At 36.5% G+C, this 22,661-nt stretch overlaps 1 protein-coding gene across 1 annotated transcript in view; it reads right to left on the bottom strand.

Moving 5' to 3' along the window:
- The window catches only part of LOC150101725 (proline dehydrogenase 1, mitochondrial-like), a 234,074-nt gene that overhangs the window by 134,522 nt on the left and 76,891 nt on the right, over positions 1–22,661 (bottom strand). Inside the window, exon 2 of the mRNA XM_090399897.1 lies at positions 5,602–5,810. Within this exon, the coding sequence (XP_090256023.1) occupies positions 5,602–5,810 (209 nt within the window). The remainder of the gene's footprint in view (positions 1–5,601; positions 5,811–22,661) is intronic.

Raw genomic sequence — 22,661 nt, 5'->3', positions numbered from 1 at the left:
TCCCCTTTGGTCAGAAAGACCTGGATTCAATTCTCATCTATGATGTGAGGAACCTTCATCAGGTGTTTACGACTAAAGGTGAGTTAGCCAGTCTGATATGGAGGGTTTTTTCCTCCAAGAAACTCAGGTTTTTTCATCCCTCAAAACAGGCAAACCAGCCTCATGAACACACAAATCTACAGATATAGGACACTTCAGGGAATGACGGTAGCCTGCAATGATCCTCAGCTAGGAAGCAGTAACTTCTGCCCAATAGCTCATGTTGGATCCAAATTCCAATACTAGTATCTGGGTACTCCCAAATACTGGTACTCCCAAATGCTAACAACATATGCACAAATAAGTCTCATCACTTCACTATTTTAATATTTGTCCACATCATTCTACTTGGTATTTCTTGCCATTCAAGATATACTGTAGCTATTACTTCCTATACTTGATAATTATTGCCAGAATATAACATTATGTATTTATTATTTAAAAGACCTGTTTTTATCTTCTGTGTTTCAGTAATAACAATTATGTCAAAAATGTTTTGAAAACATGTCTCCATGTATATATATATATTAAAAACATTATATATGAATATTATTAATATTTTGAAACAGTTTTCTTTAGTTCCATTTTCAAAGGAAATCAAAATTTCCTTAAAATTAGCTTACACATTTTTTTTTCCTCACAAAGGATTTCACAACAAATATCTTGAGGATAAAGCTGAAAATAAACCCCAACTCAACATCACCAGAGTTAAAGATTGGTACTATCAACGTAAGAAGCCTGAATGGCAAAGAAATGGAGCTAGCTGAGGAATTAGATAAGTACCAGATCGACATAATAGGGGTGACTGAAACAAAAAAGACCAAAACTGGTGAGATCTTTCTGAGCAATAAATACAAAATGTTATATTCAGGCAATGACAATCAAGGAAAAGAAGGAGTAGCCATAGCATTCAACACAAAATACGAGGCTAATCTTCTTGAATGGTAGTCAGTCTCAAGTAGAGTAATGTGGGCAAATATGAGAATGGGGAACTGGACAATGAGACTTATTTGTGCCTATGGTCCCACAGAAGGTTCTACTAAGGTAAAGTGGAGGAATTTTTTGAGGCTTTAGAAAGAGCAACTGACACAATGAAAAATGAAAAGTTGGTCCTTGTTGGGGATCTAAATAGCAGAGTAGGAAATGATTGTGAGACATACAAAAATATTTTGGGAAAATTTGGAGAAAAGAGCAAAGCTAATAATAATGGCAAATATCTGTTGGATTTCTGCTCAGAACATGGACTGGTTATTACTAACACCATGTTCCAACATAAAAATGTGCACAAATTCACATGGAGAGAAGAGGCTAGCAATAAGAAAAGTCTCATTGACTATGTTATTGCTGATAGTGATGTTTTCTCCCTGGTGCAGGTCACCAGAGTGTACAGAGGATTTGAAATTGGAAGTGATCACTATTTAGTCTTGAGCAGGATAAAATTGAATTTCATATTGAAAAGAATAACATGTAAGAAAGTTTTAAAGCGAATAAAAGTTGAGCAGCTCTCAGATGTGAGCGTAGACTAAAATACACAAAAATTATTGAAGAAAAAATGAAAGAGTTTGAGAACAGGAATCAAACCTTGGAGATTCAGTGGCAAACTCTGAAGAAAACATTGATTGATTCTGCCAGAGAGGCATGTGGTGAGGTTGTCTGTAAGGATAAAAAAATCAGAACTCCCTGGTGGACACAGGAAGTTAAAGAGGCAGTGAAGGAAAAGAAGAAAGCATACCAAAAGTTCCTGTCAAATAAGTCAGCTTGTGCTCTTAGAGAATATAGAGACAAATACAAGAATGCTAAACACTGTGTAAAACTAGCTAAACAAAAGTCATGGGAGGACTTTGGCAAGAATATAGAAAATAAATATCAAGAAGGTGGCAAAATATTCTGGAGGTTGTTGAAGAAGCTTAAGAATGGAGGAAAGAGTGCTATAAAAGGAATTAGAGATGGTAAAGGTGACATGAAAACAGGAGAAAAAGATATCCTTGAAGTATGGAGTAATTACTTTGAAAAACTGCTAAATGAAACAAGCAATGATGACAGCACAGTGGTAAAAAACACTGACCAGGCATGCAGTCAGGAATATATATCCATACTTGAAGTAGAAAAAGCCATCAAAGGCTTGAAATGTGGAAACCCAGCAGGAGTAGATGATATTCGACCAGAAATGCTGAAGTATGGTGGTATAAGAGTCTTACAGTGGCTGCACTGCATAGTTCAGAAAGCCTGGACAGAGGGACGAATTCCTGATGATTGGAGTAGATCTCTCATAGTACCCATATATAAAAAGGGAAATAAAACTGCATGTGAGAATTACAGAGGTATTTCCCTACTGAGTGTTCCTGGCAAGATCTATGCAAGTATTCTTGAGAAACGGTTGAGAAGAATTGCGGAAGGAAAGCTTGGTGAAGAACAAGCTGGATTCAGGCCAAATAGAGGCTGTCAGGATCAGATCTTCACTTTACGACAAATAGTCGAGAAAGCATGGGAATATAACAAAGATCTGTATTTAAGTTTTGTTGATCTGGAAAAGGCATATGACAAAGTGCAAAGAGAGAAGCTATTCAATACGCTGCAGTTATATGGTGTCAATGGGGCATTATATCAAGCAATACTTAGTCTTTATTTGAGTTGTAAGTCAGCAGTTAGAATTGAAGGAAGTACAGGAAGATGGTTTAATGTTAAATCTGGTGTGAGACAAGGATGTACATTATCCCCTCTGTTATTCATTATCTATATGGATCACATTATGAAGGAAAGTGGTATTAAACATGATATCCAAATTTGAGATGTTAATGTCAGCTCTTTGCTTTATGCGGATGATGTTATACTTCTAAATAAATCCGCTACAAGTCTGCAAGATTCTCTGACTAAATTGAATAGCTGTTGTAATAGATATGGTATGAAGGTCACAAATAAAAAGACAAAGACAATGAAAATAGGCAGAATCATTGAAGATGTCAAACTGTGTTGTGAATTCAGAACCTGTGGAACAAGTAAAACATTTCAGCTATTTAGGCATGATTTTTACTGAAGATGGTAAATTAAATATAGAAATAGACAACAGAATCAGCAAAGCTGGTATGATGGGAAGTCAATTGAATAAATTCATATGGAATAAGAAAGAAATTAGTCGGAACACTAAATTAGCTGTATACAAGACAGTGTTCAAACCAATTTTAACTTATGGATCTGAGAGCTGGGTCAGAAGTAAAACACTTGACCAAAGACTAGAGACCGCAGATATGAGAGTCCTGAGAAAGATTATAGGCATGAACAGATGGCATCAATGGCAGTATCATATTAAAAATGAGGATATTAGGAAAGAACTTGACATTGTCAGCATCCAGGAATGCGTTAGCAGAGCTAATCTCAGGCGGTATGGTCACTTAAACAAAATGGGCGAAGAAAGAAAGATTAGCAAAACAAGTGTTCTCTGCCAGGTTGGCAGCAAAACGACCAAGATATAGGTGGATTGATACGGTACAAAGTGCTTTAGACGATAGAAATATAAGATCTGATAATGTTGGAGTGTTGACAAGTAACAGACTAATTTGGAGGAAAATTGTAGATAGGAAATTAATAATGATGTAATTTTTTTTATGTAGTACTATCATATCCTGTACACCTGTACACCCCTTGAGGGTACATGGCAGGAATTTGATGATGATGAGTAAAGCTGAAGAAATTCCAAAACATAAGATGGACTTGATCAGAACATGACAAAATCATATTTTTCAAGTATGAAGACAAAGTATGTCAATGATACTGTTAGGAAGCAAGGAAAGGTGAACAGATTGTTTTTGTGGGTATGAAGGATCTGAAGGACAGCAAGCATGTAATGAGAGAAGATTTGAAAGGATTACTGGAATAAGCAGGGAGGAAGAGGGGAAAGTGCATTAAAATTGTAAAACTGTTACCATGGTTGGTAACAGTGAACTGGGAAGAATGGCAATGACTGCAAATGAGTGAATGCATAGAAAGAATGGTATGCAGTTTGCAAATATGTAGAGTGAATTTGATGAACAAAGGACTTATATAACGATGGGTCGAACTTGAATGGATTCCGGGTTAAATGTCTTGAGAAAGAGTTGTTCACAAGAGACTGGAATATATTCTTATATTCAAATTTCTGTAGCTGTTGCATTTACTATGTTAAAATTTTCTGAAACAGAGCAGGACCCAGTATTTTGTGCATACAGGATGGACCAACCTTGTCCTTTGTCCAACAACATCCAAAAAAACACAAAAAAGTACATTCAGTAAGGACAACCGAATTAGCACAACATGCATTGGATAAAGAGCTTTAGCTCTCTCTTTACCAATGTTCCAATATAATTTCCGTACCACTTTAACTCTATAATCCAATTAACAACCTTCGTCCATTCTACTAAGGATCAGCGTCATCATATTGCACATTCCATAGTATATAAAATTTATTGTGCCTGCAACTTAGTCTTTGGACATACTGGAAAATCTGTTAGCATCATCTGCCTTAAAGAATATAAAAACTACATTTGCAATCATCTACATCAAGTTAGGACTGGTAGACCATGCTCTGGACATGAGTTCAGTCAGGATTAAATGGAAGAAGATAATTGTGCTGCAAAGAAGAAAAGTCACTAGAAGTCTGAGAGAATATTTTTAGAATCAGCATTAGCTATGAAACACTCTCCTAACCTTTACAAGTATGGCTGCATTAATTTATCAAAGAGATGGCATAGGATATATAGAAAGAATAATATGAAGTTTGCAAATATGTAGAGTGAATTTGATGAGAAAGGACTTATATAACAATGATGGATTGAACTTGAATCTTCTCTCTATATAATCAACCGCTTCAGCCTCTAAAAAACTTGGTACCTTCTTTCATTCAAAACATCCTTCTCACCTGCATGGTTAACACTATAAATCCCAAATCTATCTGACCTTTGAATACTGTTCTTGTATTTAGAGTGGTGCACCAAAACTTCCCTGAGAATGCTCAATGCTATCATCCGAAAGAAGGGAAGAAAAAAGAAGACTCCCCAAACTCTCTCAGAAACTCCCTCCAGTCACTTACTCATAGGCATTGTTTTTACAGGTATTTTCAAGGGTGCCAATTCCCCAAACTGACCATTGTTATTCCTTCTCTTTCCCTCATCATGTAAGAATACAAACAGCCGATGGTGAATATTTCTAACTCACTTCATTAATCTCATTTACCTTTGGAATGACCTTCCCCAAACCATTTTCCAAAATGAATCCAGTCCACTGTTCTTCAAGGAACACATCAACAAATTCTTTCTTCCTTCCTTCCTCATTACAACATGCCATTGTTATGTCATAGGTTTTTTTAATCCTCATGTGTACAGTTAATAATTTAAAAAATAAATAAATAAATAAATGGCAGGATTGATTTTAATGTTTACCATAATTAAACTTGAAACCAGGATTTATCAATACTTAAATAATACACAATAAGCAATTTAAAAGTGTGATAGAATATATTTTTAACTATTGAGATAGCAAAAGTATGTACATATTTATTATTTATTGTATATTAAAAGAGACAGCACTAACTTCATCTCAACTTCTCGTGCATGTTCTTCACTGAAATCTTCTTCTGCACTATAATCTAAGATACTTTTGACTCCAAAGCTATGAAGACGTTTGATGGATGGTTTAATACTTTTTTCATTTTCTCCAGCTACAAACTGGCCATAAAAAGTGTAACGCATCAAATATCGAAATAGTCTGGCACCAGATATTTTGCGGGTAACCTTCATAATCTAAAAATATTAAATAATAAAAGTTTTAATGCATTATAAATTAACAGTTCAGTAAAACATTTTTGGCCTCAATTAAAAATTTAAACCTGTGAAACAGGTTTGAAGTCCTGTAATATTACACACACATCCACACACATAAAGTTATATGATATTATAATTACAATGCTCTGCACATCTAAAAGAAGACAGTATTATGACTACATTTTGTTAGTATCATAATCACAAATTTAAATACAATCACTTTGTATTGTTGTTCAACAAGCAATTATTAAATCAGTTGTAATTACACCCGTGCACATTAGGATAATATAAAAGTTTTTTGGAGTTTTTATTTTCAGTTCATTACAACTGAAAAACATTTAACAAAATATAAATTATCTGCAATCTACCAAATCTCAACTTACTGAACATAGGTAATGTGAGCTACCAATGAAAACAAGTGATGATCACATGGTACCAAACCCTATGCCTTGTGAAAAAGAAGCTCCACCTCTTTGATATTTTTGGGTTCAAATTGCTGCATGAATTTAGCATTACCTTGCTAAAAGAACACCCACTTCCAACTGCTAGTGTCAGGCAACACTCATGCATATGCTGTGGTTTATGGGATAGAGGTTGCACTGATGGCACTTTCTGGAACCAGTTCAAATTGGATTGTGTCTCTGAGATTCCACCAACTGCATAAAATGTCCTGTTTTTGAATCAAACAATTTTTGATTTGATTAGGGTTGTAACCATTAGCCATTTAATGGATACAATTAAATGGTTGTAACCATTTAATGGTTACAACCCTAATCAAATCCAGTAGATAATTGATTCCTATGTTCGAACACCTCAGGATTCTTCAACAGACCGCAGGGTTCCAATTCCTTATATTTCTGGCATCTCTGAATCGATTGGTAGAATTCTGAAGTATCATCTCATTGTCGCATATTTCCCTATCAACAAAATTTCTCATCTGTTGCCATCCATAAAAGACAAACTGTCACCTCTATCATTAGCTAGCATTTATCAGATACCTTGTGAATGAAATCTAACATACTTTGGGCAGACAGGCCATTCTGTGGAAAAAAGAATTAATGAACATCAATATTACATTGAATACATGAAACCTCAAAAGTCTGGTCTGACACTAAACACAGTATCCAGTGGGATGAAGCTCATCTTCTCTATAGAAGCAGGTTTAAATATGAATGCCGGAAGTTTTTTTTTTTTTTTTTTTTTTTTCCTGCCACTTGGTTATACTATAATAAATTTACTTTAATCCTTTATCCAAGTATAAGCAAACAAAGTTTGCACCTGAAGTATCTTCAGGACTGAGGTAACTCGTGGTAAAGGTGGACCAAGCTCTTAATCACTCCTCGTCTCAGTATCTCCCATAATGAAAAGCACATCTCCTTGCAGACATGTATAATGCTATGCACTAAGGGAAGGGCCACTGCCCAGACCGGTCTCGACCATTATTGAGGTCTCGTCAGTGGGAGCCAGACCCAGAAGTGATGATACTAAGGCAATGAAGAAGTCATATTTACCTATACAAGTTGCCAAAAGGTGTACCACCTTATTAAATTACTCTGGATTTAGAGAACGATGTTGGAAGTTTTTTTTTTTCACTTGGTTAGACTATAATAAATTTAGTTTAATCCTTTATCCAAGTGTAAGCAAACAAAGTTTGCAGCTGAAGTATCTTCAGGACTGAGGCAACTCATGGTAAAGGTGGACCAAGCTCTCATCACTCCTTGTCTCAGTATCTCCCATAATGTAAAGCACAACTCCTTGTGCATTTCCCACTGATGAGACCTCGATAAAGGTCAAAACCAGTCTGGGTAGTGGCCCTTCCCTTAATGCATAGCATTATACAAGTCTGCAAGGAGATGTGCTTTGCATTGTGGGAGATACTGAGACAAGGATTGATGAGAGCTTGTTCCACCTTTACCACGAGTTGCCTCAGTCCTGATGATACTTCAGGCACAAACTTTGTTTGCTTACACTTCGATAAAGGATTAAACTAAATTTATTATAGTCTAACCAAGTGGGGGAAAAAAAACTTCCACCATCTTTCTCTAAATCCAGAGTAATTTAATAATAAGGTGGTACACCTTTTGGCAACTCTTTTGGTAAATATGACTTCTCCATTGCTTCTGCCTTAGTATTACCACTTCTGGGTCTGGCACCCACTGACGAGACCTCAATAAAGGTCGAAACCGGTCTGGGAAATGGCCATTCCCTTAATGCATAGCATTATACATGTCTGCAAGGAGATGTGCTTTGCATTATGGGAGATACTGAGACAAGGAGTGATGACAGCTTGGCCCACCTTTACCACGAGTTGCCTCAGTCTTGAAGATACTTCAGGCAAACTTTGTTTGCTTACACTTAGATAAAGGATTATACTAAATTTATTATAAAATATGAATGCCTTTTCAAAGAAAGAAAGAAGTTGCGAAGCCCTTATACATCAGCCAAATCTGAATCAGAACAATTCTCTCTCTCTCTCTCTCCCCCCCAAAAGTTTGGGAGATTCTTGTTTTATGTAACCATCAAAAAGTTTTTAATAATTACTTAAATTAAGGGGATATTAAATCCCACATAGTTTTAAAACCGAATAAGAAACTCAAAGATTGGAATCAGAGAGTTTCTTGCCGAATATAGTAAACTATAAAGTATCGGCGACACTAGCGTTAGCCAATGCAAGTGATCCTAGTACGTAGTACAATACCGGACGACTCGTTGCAAAGGTGGAGAAAGTTCAGATCGCTATTCTTAGGTATTTTCCATAATGTAAAAACACATTTCTTAGAAAATGTATGCTGTTATTACATTATGGAGGGAGGTCACTACCCAGACCGGTTTCAGCCTTTTTTGAGGCTTCATCAGTGAGTAGCTAGACCTAATACCCAAGTGTATAGCGAAAAGAACTTATTAGCTCTTTATACTTTAGTTTTTAATAATATTATTTATTAATTTTATTTTCTAGCATGCAGTAGCAGTTTTTAATTGGCAAGCCACCGACTGCTGTATGTATCTTTCATTTGCTTGTTTCTACATACTGATGATGTACTGTTATTTTCAGTACGAAGTATCTGTACTTTCATTTCATTAAAGTTAATTACTATGGTTATCGTGTAATTTATTGTTTATTGTCATGTTTCAGGTACCTTTAAAGATTAGATTTATATCCTCAGTTATGCAATCCTTCAATTACAATGCAAGCAAACTGCTCTCCTGTTATGGCTGGATAATTGAGGGATTAGTGTATATTCTTGTTTTAATCCTTTAACCAGAAAGAATATAATTTCTTGTTAAATATACTTTGTAATCAAAGGGAAAACTTGCTACAACTATCTGAAAATATTTATTGATAATTTATTAAAGTTACCAGAGTATTTGAATAATATAGTGATACACTACTTGATTACTTGTATATGGAAAATATTTGATATCTGCATTGATTTAATCTTAATCTTCCTAGGCCTAGCTCCAACTGCAGACAGACAAATAAGTCAAGTTTGCGCCTGCACGTAATGCAAATTTGACTTATTTGTCTGTTTGCTTACTTGGGAAATGGAGTAAAACCAGGTTTAAAATAGTTTGGTATCTTTAACATTTATTATACCCAAGGTAAAATACTTTCTCCAACTGCAGACACTTCCAATAATGCATAGCAGAGTACACATCCCACAGGAAGCATGCTTTGCATTATAAGATACTGAGGCAATTGATGTGAAGTCAACAGCCTCTACATATCATATACAAAAAGAGTAGTCATGAAGACACCTCATTGATTTAACCTTAATCTTCCTAGGTCCAGCTCCAACTGCAGACACTTCCATTAATGCATAGCAAAGTACACATCCAACAGGAAGCATGCTTTGTATTATGAGATACTGAGGCAATTGATGTGAAGTCAACAGCCTCTACATATCATATACAAGAAGAGTAGTCGTGAAGACACCTCACACAAACTTTGTTTCCTTATGCTGGGTCAAGAATTAAAAAACAAGAATTGCTTTCTTGTCAAGTATAATATAAGGATATGTTCTGGCCAAATAGGGATTGTGAGGACCCAAGTGTAACAATATATCAGATATTCTTCTTCTTCACCCCATAGTCCACAAAGGACTGTAGAGTAGATATTAAGAAATGTTCCTTACAGAAATCTTCCAATCAGTCCTTGATTGACACTTTGCTTTCAGCTCGGTAAGTGAAGCACCGGTCTAACCTTTTACATTTGTCTATCCAGTTTATTCTAGGTCATCCTCTTTTTTGAGAGGCAGATCATATGTTGAATACATCAGATACAGGGTGTTCGGGATAAATTTGACATATTTATAATTAATTATATTTTTCCGTAAGTTACATGTATTAACACACACTTCTCTTCATTTAAAAGTTTGGACCCTTCTTCATTCATATTCAAGATGTCAGAAAGGATGGATAGCTGGAACCCACCTGAATCATGGAAGAGAATAACTTGTATCATGATGATTCGTGCCCGCCATCAAAATAAGGATATTACGACTGCTGCCCAATGCTCCCTGAATACAGTAAAAACAATCAGGCATGAACTAGAGACTTGCAATGGTGACTACGAGGATGTAGCAAGAAGAAAGATCCCTAGCAGACGATCTGATTGCGTTCGTACAGCAGAATTCCTCGCAAATCTGCAGGAACAGGTGTTGAAGAACCCTGGCATTGGAATTTGGGCTTTGTTCGTGGAGTTGCTAACTGTAGTCAAGCCCTGGATAACAAGGGTAGCCAATGGTAGGCCGTATGTATGGCAGCAGGATTCGGCCCCTTGCCACACCTCTGGGAAAAGTCAAAAATGGTTGTCTGAAAATTTCTACGACTTCACCAGTCCAAATGTTTGGCCTCCAAACTCCCCAGACCTTAACCCCATGGATTATTTTGTATGGGGCGCAGTTGAAAAAGACACCAATCGCACTTCCAGTAATACAAAAGCCCAGTTAATGGATAAAATTAAAACAGTTTTTGCGGCCCTTCCCAGGGAGACTGTAGCATCAGCTTGTTCGAGGTTCCAAAGCAGAATTGAAGCTGTGATCGATGCTAATGGTGGTTATTTTGAGTAAATCTTGTTGATAGTATTGTAATTAACTCTGCCTGTAATGTTTTTTTGTCAATTCATTAAATTTAATAGATACAAAGAAGATTTTCTTTTTCCTTACGAAACTGTCAAATTTATCCCGAACACCCTGTATATAGTTGAGAAATCATAGAAATATAACAAGAATTTGCATTTGAATTCTGCAGGTCTGGAAAAAGAATATAAGTGCCAACACTGTCTCATACACTACAGTAATATGGTGTAAATGAATGAGTATAAATAGGCTCATATTTAGTTGTTATTCATAATGGTGCTTCACAGTAAAAAGAACATGAGAGGAAAAAATAAATAATTTATTAAAGTTACTAATATTCTCACTGGCTTTCTAATCAACATCTCCAGGGCACCAATTACAAATGTAGTAAACACACAGCAGTTAATTAGATACTTGTAGAAACAATTCAAATTATAACTGAAAAGAAACTAATTTCCTAACAAGGTGTCCCCCCCCCACTAGGAAGTGGGATGAAAACAAAGTTAATCCAGAAAAGTCAGGTTAAATGTTGTCTTACATTGACAATCTCCTGGATTTTTGGCAAAATAATACAGCTGCATTTGTTGAATTGGAGAAGTGCTTCATAAGTCTGAGAGACTATTTTTAGACTAAGTATCATCTATGAGATTGGGAAGCACCTTCTCAATTCCAACAAATACAATTTCATTAATTTGCCAAAGATTTTAGATCTAAGACTACATTTAGCCAGACTTTTCTGAATTAATCCTGTTTTTATCATCCCTAAAGATGCTTATTAGGACATTAGTTTCTTTTCAGCTCCAATCTGAATTGTTTTTACAACTATTTAATTAATGCTACATATGTGCCACAATCATAATTTATGCTCCCAAGATGCTGATTAGTCCAGTGAAATATTAGTTAAGTTCAATAAATAAATAATTTATTTTTCTTCTCATGTATAATCTAGTTGTTTATACATGAAGCACTTCTGTGAATGATGAGATATTATACAGAGCAATATACATATAAGCTATGTGACTTATGTATAGGCTATATATTATAATTCAGCAGTTAATATTGTTAAATGTGTAGAATAGAAAGATGCCAGGTGTATTTTATTGTATAATAAAAATGTTTGGGCACATACAAACTCCATTGTTATTAATCTTTCTTTTATTTAGAAGTATAACATCACATATATAAATGAATTTAATATCTCTGATTTTGATATCAGTTGAGCCATGTAGCTCCTATATAGGAGCTACATAGCTAAACTGAACAACTGCTGCAACAAATTTAATATGAAAATCAAGACTAAAAGACAAAGTATGAAAACATCAACTGCTTTCTCAGTAGGTAACATATAGAACAAGAGAAGCATTTAGAACTATTTATTTCACAATTTATAACAGAACTATTTATTTCACAATTTATAACACAACTATTTAAAAGGCCCAATTTTTAGTTAAAATTATAAATTCAATGTGGAAATAGACAACAGAATCGACTAAACATTAGTATGATGGGGAGTCAGCTGAATAGTTTATATGGAATAAGACAGAAATTAGCCCAAACATTAAGCCTAGTAGATTCCGACCAGTTTTAACCTATGGATTTCAAAATTGTGTCAGAAATAAAACAGTTGATCAGACTACATTCTACGAATATTTAAAAAAAAAAAAAAATTACAAAAGTTTGCAGATATGGATAAATGGCAGAATCATATTAAAAATGAAGATACTAGAAAGGAACTTGCAATCATTAGCATTTAAGAATATGTAAACAAAACTAATTTAGAGCTAACACAATCAAAGTAATCTACTCTCTAACTCTCTATCTCCACCATTTAATCCACTAACTACACAGAAATAACCAGATTTAAATATATGGATTAGTTTTGAAACTAGACCATATTACTAAAATCTAGGCAGCAATGGTATTTTTTTTTTTAAATCCTCTAATGCTTTTTATTCCCAAAGGGAGTGAGTAGGCAAGGCCCTGAAATAGTTGAGTTACCTCTGAAATAATATATTTTAATGATAAATTTTCTTGAGATGAGAGGTTAAAATCCTAAATTTCTGTGAAGGAAAACTGTAATTTACCTATTTCCAAGGAATGACTAAGAATTCTAGGTTTTTCAGGCAGTTTAGCACGGAAGCAAATCATTTATATATATATATATATATGAATGTGCAAAACAAATCTAAAAGGTGTTTGTGCACTTTACAAAGTATGGCTAAAGAGACATAACTGAGAACTTTTGTTTATAGTAAAATTAGCATTATGGACTTATTACTTTATCATTTGTGATATATTTTGTGTAATTTCAAATAATTTTGCCACAAAAATGACAAACTGAAAGAAAAATTAAAACAACTTTGCTTTCAACAAATGACTTGGATTAAAGATCTCAAATACCAAATATTAACTCCATTAAGTCAGGGCAGATAACTCATTACCGTTTCAAATAGTTTCTACAAAACTTTTGCTGCAAAAAATTGCCTATTTAAATCCAAAACAAACAGCTAGACAAATTTCAGTAAAATCCTTAACACAAGTGTTGTGTGTATGTGAGCAAGCAGTTATGGAGAAATAAGGACTCTATTAAGAAATTTTTGAAAAGCTTGGGGTTGTATTGAAATGAAGAAAGAAAATGAGAAGTGAGTTCATTATGTTTGCAGCTGAACTGTGTACAGATGTTGCCCAGTGGCTGCTCATGCTATTACATGATTAGAGAAAAGTGGAAGAATGGTAATTTCAGCGAAGTGAATTCAGTGGAGCAACACCCATGAAAGTATCTAAAAAAAGCATAATGCAGAGCAGTAGTGCACTCAGGATTTAATCTTGGGGAGGGGAGGGGGGTTGAGTAGGCGATTTGAGAATACACACTACACATCGCAAACGACCTATAAATGAGAACCTGCAATGATCGCTGATTCATAAGTAGTATAGAAATAGAAGACCTGACGCAACATAAAAAACTAGTGTTTTTTTTCTTTTTTTGGGGGGAGAAAGGGCCCCCCCCCTCTGGGTGTGCTACAGAGAGAAAATACAAGAAAGTGACTGGAGGGAGTCTAAGAGAGAGAGAGAGAGAGAGAGAGAGAGAGAGAGAGAGGGGGGGTAACTTGCCTTCTTCTGTATGCAATCAAGAATTCTTAGAGAAGTTTTGGGTGTGCCACCCAAATGTGAAAACAATTCTAATAAGATCTGTTAGATTTGGCATTTATGGTGATGATAGGAATAATGTTTTGAACAACAAAAAAAAAAGAATACCAAGTTTCTTGGGAACTAAGGAGGCCATGGATGCAATGCTTATGCCAGGATAAAGCTAGAAGCTCAAAGAGGGGAAAAACTGATGTTGACTGTAAGTCAGAACATTATTATTATTGTCATTATTAAGAGACCTCCAGGGAGTCAGGAACTCATGGGGGGGGGGGAAGACATACTATCTGAGCTGTTACCTGTTGTTGAATTCATTCACTACTTGCACACACAACATTCAACAGCAATCCATTCTAATCATGCACTACACTATGAGAGAAAAATCTAGCCCTGACCCCACCCCTTTCTTGACAGCATTCATTCATTCTCAACTTCCATGGATGCCCTCATGTCCTTTCCCCAGCCTCCATAAAATGAAAAATTCCATCTACTGAAATTCGCATAACCCTTTCAGAAGTTTGTAATAACACTGGCAATCCATTTACAAAAGGGCAATCACATCAGCCCTCTTTCTCCTGTTTGCTAGTGTCTGCAGCCTACAAATTCTCAATCTGTCTTCATAATCTGCATTCCCCAATCCTGAAATCATTTTTGATACTCTCCTTTGCACTCTCTCCACTGTATCAGATTATTAAAAGTAATAAGGAGTGGAGGAGGAATATTTCTTCTAAGTAATAAGGTAATAAATGTGACCATGTTTTGATAGCATAGCATTAAAAATGTAGATTATTCAAGATTGCAAAGCTTGAATCACATGAGTACTACAAGGTTTCACAAATGAAGAATACTTCATCACCAAAACTATGAATAAGGTATGAGGTTAAAGTGAGAGAGAGAAAGTCACAGATGTTTGAAAGACATCCATTCCATGGCACATAAAGAATGACCACTAGCAATCCATTTATAAAAGAGCAAGAGAAAAGCCATAAAATTGTGGCTTGTGAGAAGACCTTGATGCTATACACAATCAAATGTTTTGGAACTCAGAGTGATCGCATGAGTTTCTCCAAACCTTTCCATGGACTGTTCAAAGGTGGGTGAGGCTAACAGAGGTTTACTATAAAATGAGAATGGTGGAATCCATATTGATGATGACTAATATGCCGCAAGATAGCAAAGAAGCTGGTTTTCAGTGACCATCACTTAAGAGGAGTACTGAGGTGTGGACAATGAGATGATAGTTTGATGGTTGACTTCTATCTCCCTTTTTAGGACTAGGCTGGATAAAGGCTTGCTTCCACAATGTTGGATAGATGACAGATGAATATGGCAGCTTATATATAGGCAATAAAGGAGATACACTATGTTAATTTTGGTTTTGAGCACAATTGGAGGGATACCACCTGTACTAGGAGACTAAGTATCATCACAACTAATGAGGATTTTTCTGATGTTCTGGAAAAATATAATAGCAGGCATGATGTGAGCAGTTCACAGTATTGTAGGAGATAATTTGCAGAAAGGTATTGTAGGAAAGAAAAGACTGATGTGTAACATTACCATAGTATCACCAGGATGTACAGGTGTAGAGAGAGAAAGGTGACAAGGAAGGGGAAGGGAAGAAGTTACACCCAACAACAACAACAACACTTAACAAGAGACCAGAAGGCACATCTACCAGTTGAACAGGAGATAAGTTTATTGCACTTGGCCAAAAATCTGTTTTGGATTTATTACACTTGTATTAGGCTAAGCGAGAAGCTGTAGTTTTTAACTAGTCATTGAATATATGCTGTATTTTTATCATAGAGTACAAAAGGCACATTTTTTAGAAAATCAGGTCTTGGATAGATAAATATCAGGGTTCGCAGTGGAGTGGAGAATGAAGGCCACATTCTAGTAAGGATTATTTCATTATTTGGTCAGAGCAGGTGTTTGAATAAGAAGAGCAGAAATAGTAATCAGATCATGCACAAGAAGAATAGAAATCATGGAGGTCACTTGGCACATTGCAGTGTCATAGCATAAGAAGTTGAAATTGAGACCGACTAAGAGGAGATCAATATGTAGAAAACGTGAATAGATAAAGCTATGGTCAAAGTTAGTAAGAGGAGAGACAGCATCTACAATATACTGGAAGAGAGAGAGAGAGTTAAAAAAAGGTCAAGAACATTGGAAGAATAATGAGGATTATCTGATATTCTGGTTAACAAGTTGGGTTAGATCATGAGTAGAAAATGATTACCCTAATCTGTGAAGTTGGAGTCAGTTTGCATCGGAAGGCATTTTAAGTCTCCTAATGAAGATAATGTCACAGGTTTGGGTAATTAGATTGTAAGAAATCAGCCTTCAGAGATAAATAGTCAAAGAGGGCAATATGGTTGTTGGAATTAGTAAAGTGGTAGAGGTAACAAATGAAAGCTATAAAGCAAGATAATGAAATCCAGAGGAACAAAAAAAGCAGGAACTCCAGATTTGAAAACCTTTTCTTTGTGGTTACACAGTGATCAGCATTCATTATACAAATTATGGAAACAACTACCGTGTTAAAGTAAAACTTCAGTTTAATATAAACCAAAATAATCACTTGACGTTTCGACTTTCACATTAAGGTCATTGGCTGGAGCATACACACATACAAGGAAACAAGCTACACTAAAATCTACATAGTATGCTAAAGTTACATTAATATTATCAACTGCTAAAACTACTGGCCCAACCTCTGGTGGAAAAAAAACCTTACTACATCAATGCTAGAATCCTGTTATTATTATTATTTGGTTACAAAAATTAAATTAACAAGAGCAACATGTTCTCACATATAATAAATTTAGTTTAATCCTTTATCCCAGTGAGAGCAAACAAAGTTTGCACCTGAAAATATCTTCAGGACTGAATATAGTGTTGTACTATCTTACCTGGGTAAGTAGTACAACACCAGGCAACTCGTAGCAAAAGGTGGAGCAAGCTACCAACCCTCATATCCCAGTATTTCCCATAATGCAAAATACATCTCCTTGTGGATATGTATACTGTTATGCATTAAGGGATTGGCCACTACCCAGACTAGTTTCGACCTTTATTGAGGTCTCTTCAGTGGGAGCCAGGCCCAGAGTTGGAGATACCAGGCAGAAGCAGTAGCAAGGTCATCTTTACCTATCAGAGTTGCCAAAAGGTTTGCCACCTACCCAGGTAAGATAGTACAACATTATATTCAGTCCTGAAGATATTTTCAGGCACAAACTTTGCTTGCTCTTGCTGGGATAAAGGATTAAACTAAATTTATTATAGTCTAACCTAGTGAAAAATAAACTTTCATGTTCTCACATAAATATTCATATAATAATTATTGTTATCATTATTATTATTCAGGCCTCCATTGAGTCAAAAGGCTCATCGTGGAAGGTCCTTCCCAGGAAACACAAAATCTATCAAGACTCATCGCAGGTGGTCCTTCCTAGGAAAAACAAAGTCTATCATACAACTACTTGAACTCATTGACCATTCTCGCTCTCACCACTCTATCAAGCAATGCATTCCATGGTTCAACCACCCTCCATGCAAAGAAACCACTCCTCACCCTCTTGTTCACAGCTTCCTTTCATAACTGCCAGGGATGGCCCTCCTATCATACTCCTTCCCGCTGTTCCCCAAGAGAAAGAACTCCTCAGTGTCAACCCTATAACCACCTCTCAACAGTTTAAAAGTCTCAATCATATCACCTCTTCTTCTATCCACCGAACTCTGCAGTCCACATTACCTCAGCCGATCCTCATAACTAACATTGTACAGTCCTGAAACCATCTTTGTTATCTGTCTCTGTACCCTTTCCCCAGTTAATTTATTCCCTGGGGACCAAATTTGAGAACAATAGTCTAAGTGTGGTCTGATCCGAGTCTTATACAACGGAATGATAACTCTTATCTCTGCAGGTTAGCGTCCTTCTCAGTATTACAGCAATCCTCTGTGTTACCTTCACCACCTCTGCAATATGTCCCCTGAATTTCAGGTTTTTATCAATCAACCCCAGATCTCTTGTCTCCATTACTTCCCCCGGTATGACTCCTCCAATGGAGTATGAAGTGTACCATCGATGTGTCCCAAACCTCAAGACCTTACATTTTGCTGCATTAAACCGACATCCCCATTCATTTGCCCATCTGTCTAGTTTATTCAAATCTTCTTGCAGGGCTACCACATCTGCACTATTAGTAATAACTTTTCCCAGCTTCACATCATCAGAAAACAACCGAACATCCCCCTGTGCAATACACTGACAATGTCACTGATATAAAGGTTAAATAATATAGGTCCTAGTACCTGTGTAGAGCCCTGTGGGATCCCACTTGTAACCTACTGCCTCCTTGATATTTCCCCCACCATACACAACTCTGTGATACCTATCGGTCGGATAGGTATCAGAGAGTTGCAACTTAAATATCAGCTTATCATGTGGCACCCTGTCAAATGCCTTTGCTAAATCCAAGAAAATGGCAGTATATGCCTTTCCCTCATCAACTGCTCTTGTAACTTTATTATAAAAAACTAACATATTACTAAAACAAGAGTGCCTCTTAACAAATCCACGTTGACTCTCACAGATAACATTACTCTCATCTGCCCAATGCTGTATACGGTCCCTCACTAATTTCTCCAAGATCTTAACAACTACTGAATACACACAAACTGGCCTATAATTAGACACTTCCAGTCTGCTACTGCCATTATGCAATGACACTATCTTACCTTCCTTCCATTCCCTGTGCACCTTTCCTATAGCCAGACTTTCATTGAAAAGCTAGGTCAAAGGAGCTGTCAGTTTTTTAGCGCATTCTCTCAAAACTCGTGGTGAAATCCATCCAGTCCCACAGCTTTACTGACAACCAGAGTACTCAGTATTTGGAACACACTCTCCTCCTGTACCTCCTCTAAACCTCGAACCTGCCCTATCCCTCTAGTATTAAAATTTACTCCTCTAGGATGAAATACTCCAATAAAGTGTTCATTGAACAATTCAACTATGTCATCTGCATCAGTCACTCTATTCCCATTTTTATCCCACAATCATTTCTCCTCCTACTGGCCACACAGCTAAAAAATTCCCTAGGACTTTTCTTTGGATCTTAGGTCCAATCTCTTCTCATATTCCAGTTTCACCTTCCTTACCATACCAGTCACTCTCCTAGCCTGTGTCTTATATTCTTCATGCATCTGCTCTTCACCTGTCTCCTTATATCTCTTCCATAGCCTCTTTTTCACATACAGTTCCTGTTTAATATTGTTTGTCATCCACTTTACACCAAATTGTGTCCTCTTCTTCACTCGTGGAATACAGCTACAGCTTACTATTGCTGCTAACAAATATTCCTTCACAATTTCCCAAGCACTAATGATATCCCGGCCTTCCAATTCCTTCCTCCATGAAACTTCCCCAAGTTGATATCTAAGTCTATTATAATCACCTGACTTATAATTCCACATACATTTACATCTCTTTGATACTCCTGCATGTCTATTCATTTTCCAAGTCAAAACCACATGGTCACTCTCTCCAACTGGTGGGAGAGATGTCATCTCAGTTAATTATCAACTCTTATGCTATGACCAAATCCAAAATTCTTGAACCTCTTGTTCCCACTATTACATGTTGCCAAAGACATTTGTCCCTCAAGACGTCTAGAAATTCCATTCTCTTATTGCTACATGCATTTGCCTCTCCCCAATTTATACTGTGGTAGTTAAAATCTCCCATAACAATCATTCTTCTTGCACTTGCCAAGCTCAAGTGTCTAAACATCTCCTGGTTCCCAGTGACATCCCACTAAATATCCTATCTTACCTACCTCCACCTCACACCATTTGCTTTCAAAATCATTAGTGTCACTGGCTTCCAAAGCCTCTACTCTTGGAGGACATAAGTCGTGACTTATCATAAGCAGTACTCCACCACCGCCACCATGCTTTCCCTTCCTATCCTGCCGAAAAATGCTGTACCCTGCTACTTCTATTCCTGTTATTATATCCTCTTCTGTCAACCACATCTCAATGATCCCAAAAATCTTTGGCCAGGCTGATGCTATAAGCACCACCAATTCCTCTCCTTTATTCTGGATACTTGCATTGGTATAAAGCATAAAAATGCTACTGCTTCTATACCTAGCATTATCCCTAGACCTCCACTGTCCACAGGCCACCCTTGCTACCATCCACCCTAGGATTCTAGTTTCCCTGCATTGACACTGACTCGTCCAGAAAACAGCAATCTCTCCAGATGCCTACGTCCTTCCTCATTCAAATGCAAGTGGCCTCTCACATACAATTCCTCTCTGTCCTCAAATGTCCTCCAAGCATCCACATATTCCAATCCTCTCTTCTGACACATTCTAGCTATTATGCTATTCAATATTACTGCTCTTCTGCTCAGCCGGTCACTATCATACCTAGCAACACGCACACTATCTTTCCTCTCTGTTATTATAATGTACAACCTTTTGTACAACCTCAAGCAAGAATCTCATATCTCTCGCTGCCAGATTTACATTGCCTCTCAAGTCATTCGTTCCTACCATCACAATCATCTCATCCACCCATTCACTCCCTCTTAATTGCCATAGCCACTCTTTCTATTGTTCCTCCAGGCAAACACTCCTCACGCATCGTATCTTGCGCACCACGGATCATTGAGTCCCCATACATCATACCTCTTACCACCCTGTTTGTCGATTGCTCACTTGCATCCCTCACTCTCTCTTCCCTCTGTGTTCCTCTACTTATCTGCCTTCCTGACATCCCTGGTTCCAGCACTCCCTCGCATTCTTCTCATTCCCTCTCTTCCACTGATCCCATTCTCTCCTCTTCTATCATTCCCATAACTCTGTCTCATTCCCTCTCTTCTACTGTTCCAATTCTCTCCTCTTCCACCATTCCCATAACTCTTTCTCGTTCCCTCTCTTCTACTGTTCCTATTTTCTCTCTTCTTCTACCATTCCCATAACTCCCTCTCATTCCCTCTCTTTTACTGTTCCTATTCTCTCCTCTTCTATCATTCCCATAACTCGCTCTCTTGCTCCTACTCTGATTCGCCTTGCATTCATCTCTTCCATTCGCCTAATCTCATCTTTCACACTTCTCATCTCATTCCGGAGACATTCCACTTGCTCATCTCTCTCTCTCTCTCTCTCTCAAAAATCTCAAATTCTTGGGATTTTTATGCCACCATTACTGTTAAGATTAGGATGGCTAATCAAAACTGCACAGGTTTCTTAAATTTACATTCATACCATGTTTTTGTATGATATAAAGAACAGGTACTTTTCTAATCCATTTGGTGTATGGTGTTAAGGACATGATCTGAGAGGCTTGCTTCACCAAAATTGTTAAACTTAATGTATCTTTTGAGTTTTTTTTTTTTTACAGATAGGAATTGTAAGTCCAACTTCACCAATATAAGGTAAGTTACAGGTGCAATGGATGCAATATACTGCAGTGTGAGCCAATGGGGAGAGGATCCTTAGAGAAGTTGAATATGTTTTTTTTTAATTTTATAGGTGGTTTAAAGTGGCATTAAGATTATAGTGGTGTAAAATTCTATTTATTTTTTCAGATAGCCCTTTAACGTATGGGATAGCTATGGTTTTAGTGTAATCTATATTATGTGTATTTTTGATGAAGTTTTATAAAGAATTTCATTGATAGTAATTTAGCTATAGCCATTATTTATAAATGTATTGCTAATAATTTGTAATTCTTAAGAGCTTGTTCATTAGAGCAAATTATTATAGATTTTGTGAAGAGTGGCAATATGAGTTAGCATGTACTAGAGTGATCTGAAAAGTTCCAGGCCTTGAACACAGATGGCAACACTATAGGCAAGATTTTTTTTTTTTTAATAAGTTGGTACATGTGTCATAAGCATCCATGTGAAATTGAAAGTCATTCTATCAAGTAGTTTGTTTAATACAGCTGTCTAATGCAAAAGTTTTGTCCGTATCCATTAAAATGGATAGAATTGAGTATCATGCGGTTATAAAATTCTTTGTAAAAGAAGGTTTAATGCCAAAAGAAATTCATTCGAAGTTCATAAAAGTTTATGGGCACTCTTCTCCTTCGTTTTTGACAATTAAGAAATGGGCTGCCGAGTTTAAACGCGGCCATACCAGCCTTGAAGATGACCTACATGAAGGACGTCCAAAAAGTGTAACAACATCAGAAATGATTGATCAAGTGCAGGGTATGTTATTGGATGGCTGGCAAGTCAAAGTGCATGAAGTTGCTGAGACTATAGGCATTTCAAAAGAATATGTAGGATATATTTTGCATGAAGAATTGCAATGAAAAAGCTTGGCACAAGATGGGTGCAGTGCTTGCTCACAGCAGATCAAAAATGCATTCGCATGAAAATCTCTGAACAGTGTTAGGAGCGTTTTAAACAAGAATAAAACTGATTTTGTGCATTGATTGATTACTATGGATGACACTTGGATTCACCATTACACACCAGAATCCAAACAGCAGTCAAAACAGTGGACAGAAACTAGTTGTTCAGTGCCAAAGAAGGCAAAGTCAGTTCCATCAGCAGGAAAGGGGTCATGACATCGGTGTTTCGGGT

Source organism: Typopeltis vanoorti, chromosome 11, assembly GCF_054136105.1.
Source record: "Typopeltis vanoorti isolate ZY-2024b chromosome 11, IOZ_Tvanoo_1.0, whole genome shotgun sequence".
NCBI classification, from domain to species: domain Eukaryota; kingdom Metazoa; phylum Arthropoda; class Arachnida; order Uropygi; family Thelyphonidae; genus Typopeltis; species Typopeltis vanoorti.
Note: the sequence above shows the minus strand (reverse complement) of the source record. Positions and strands in the feature narration are given on the sequence as shown.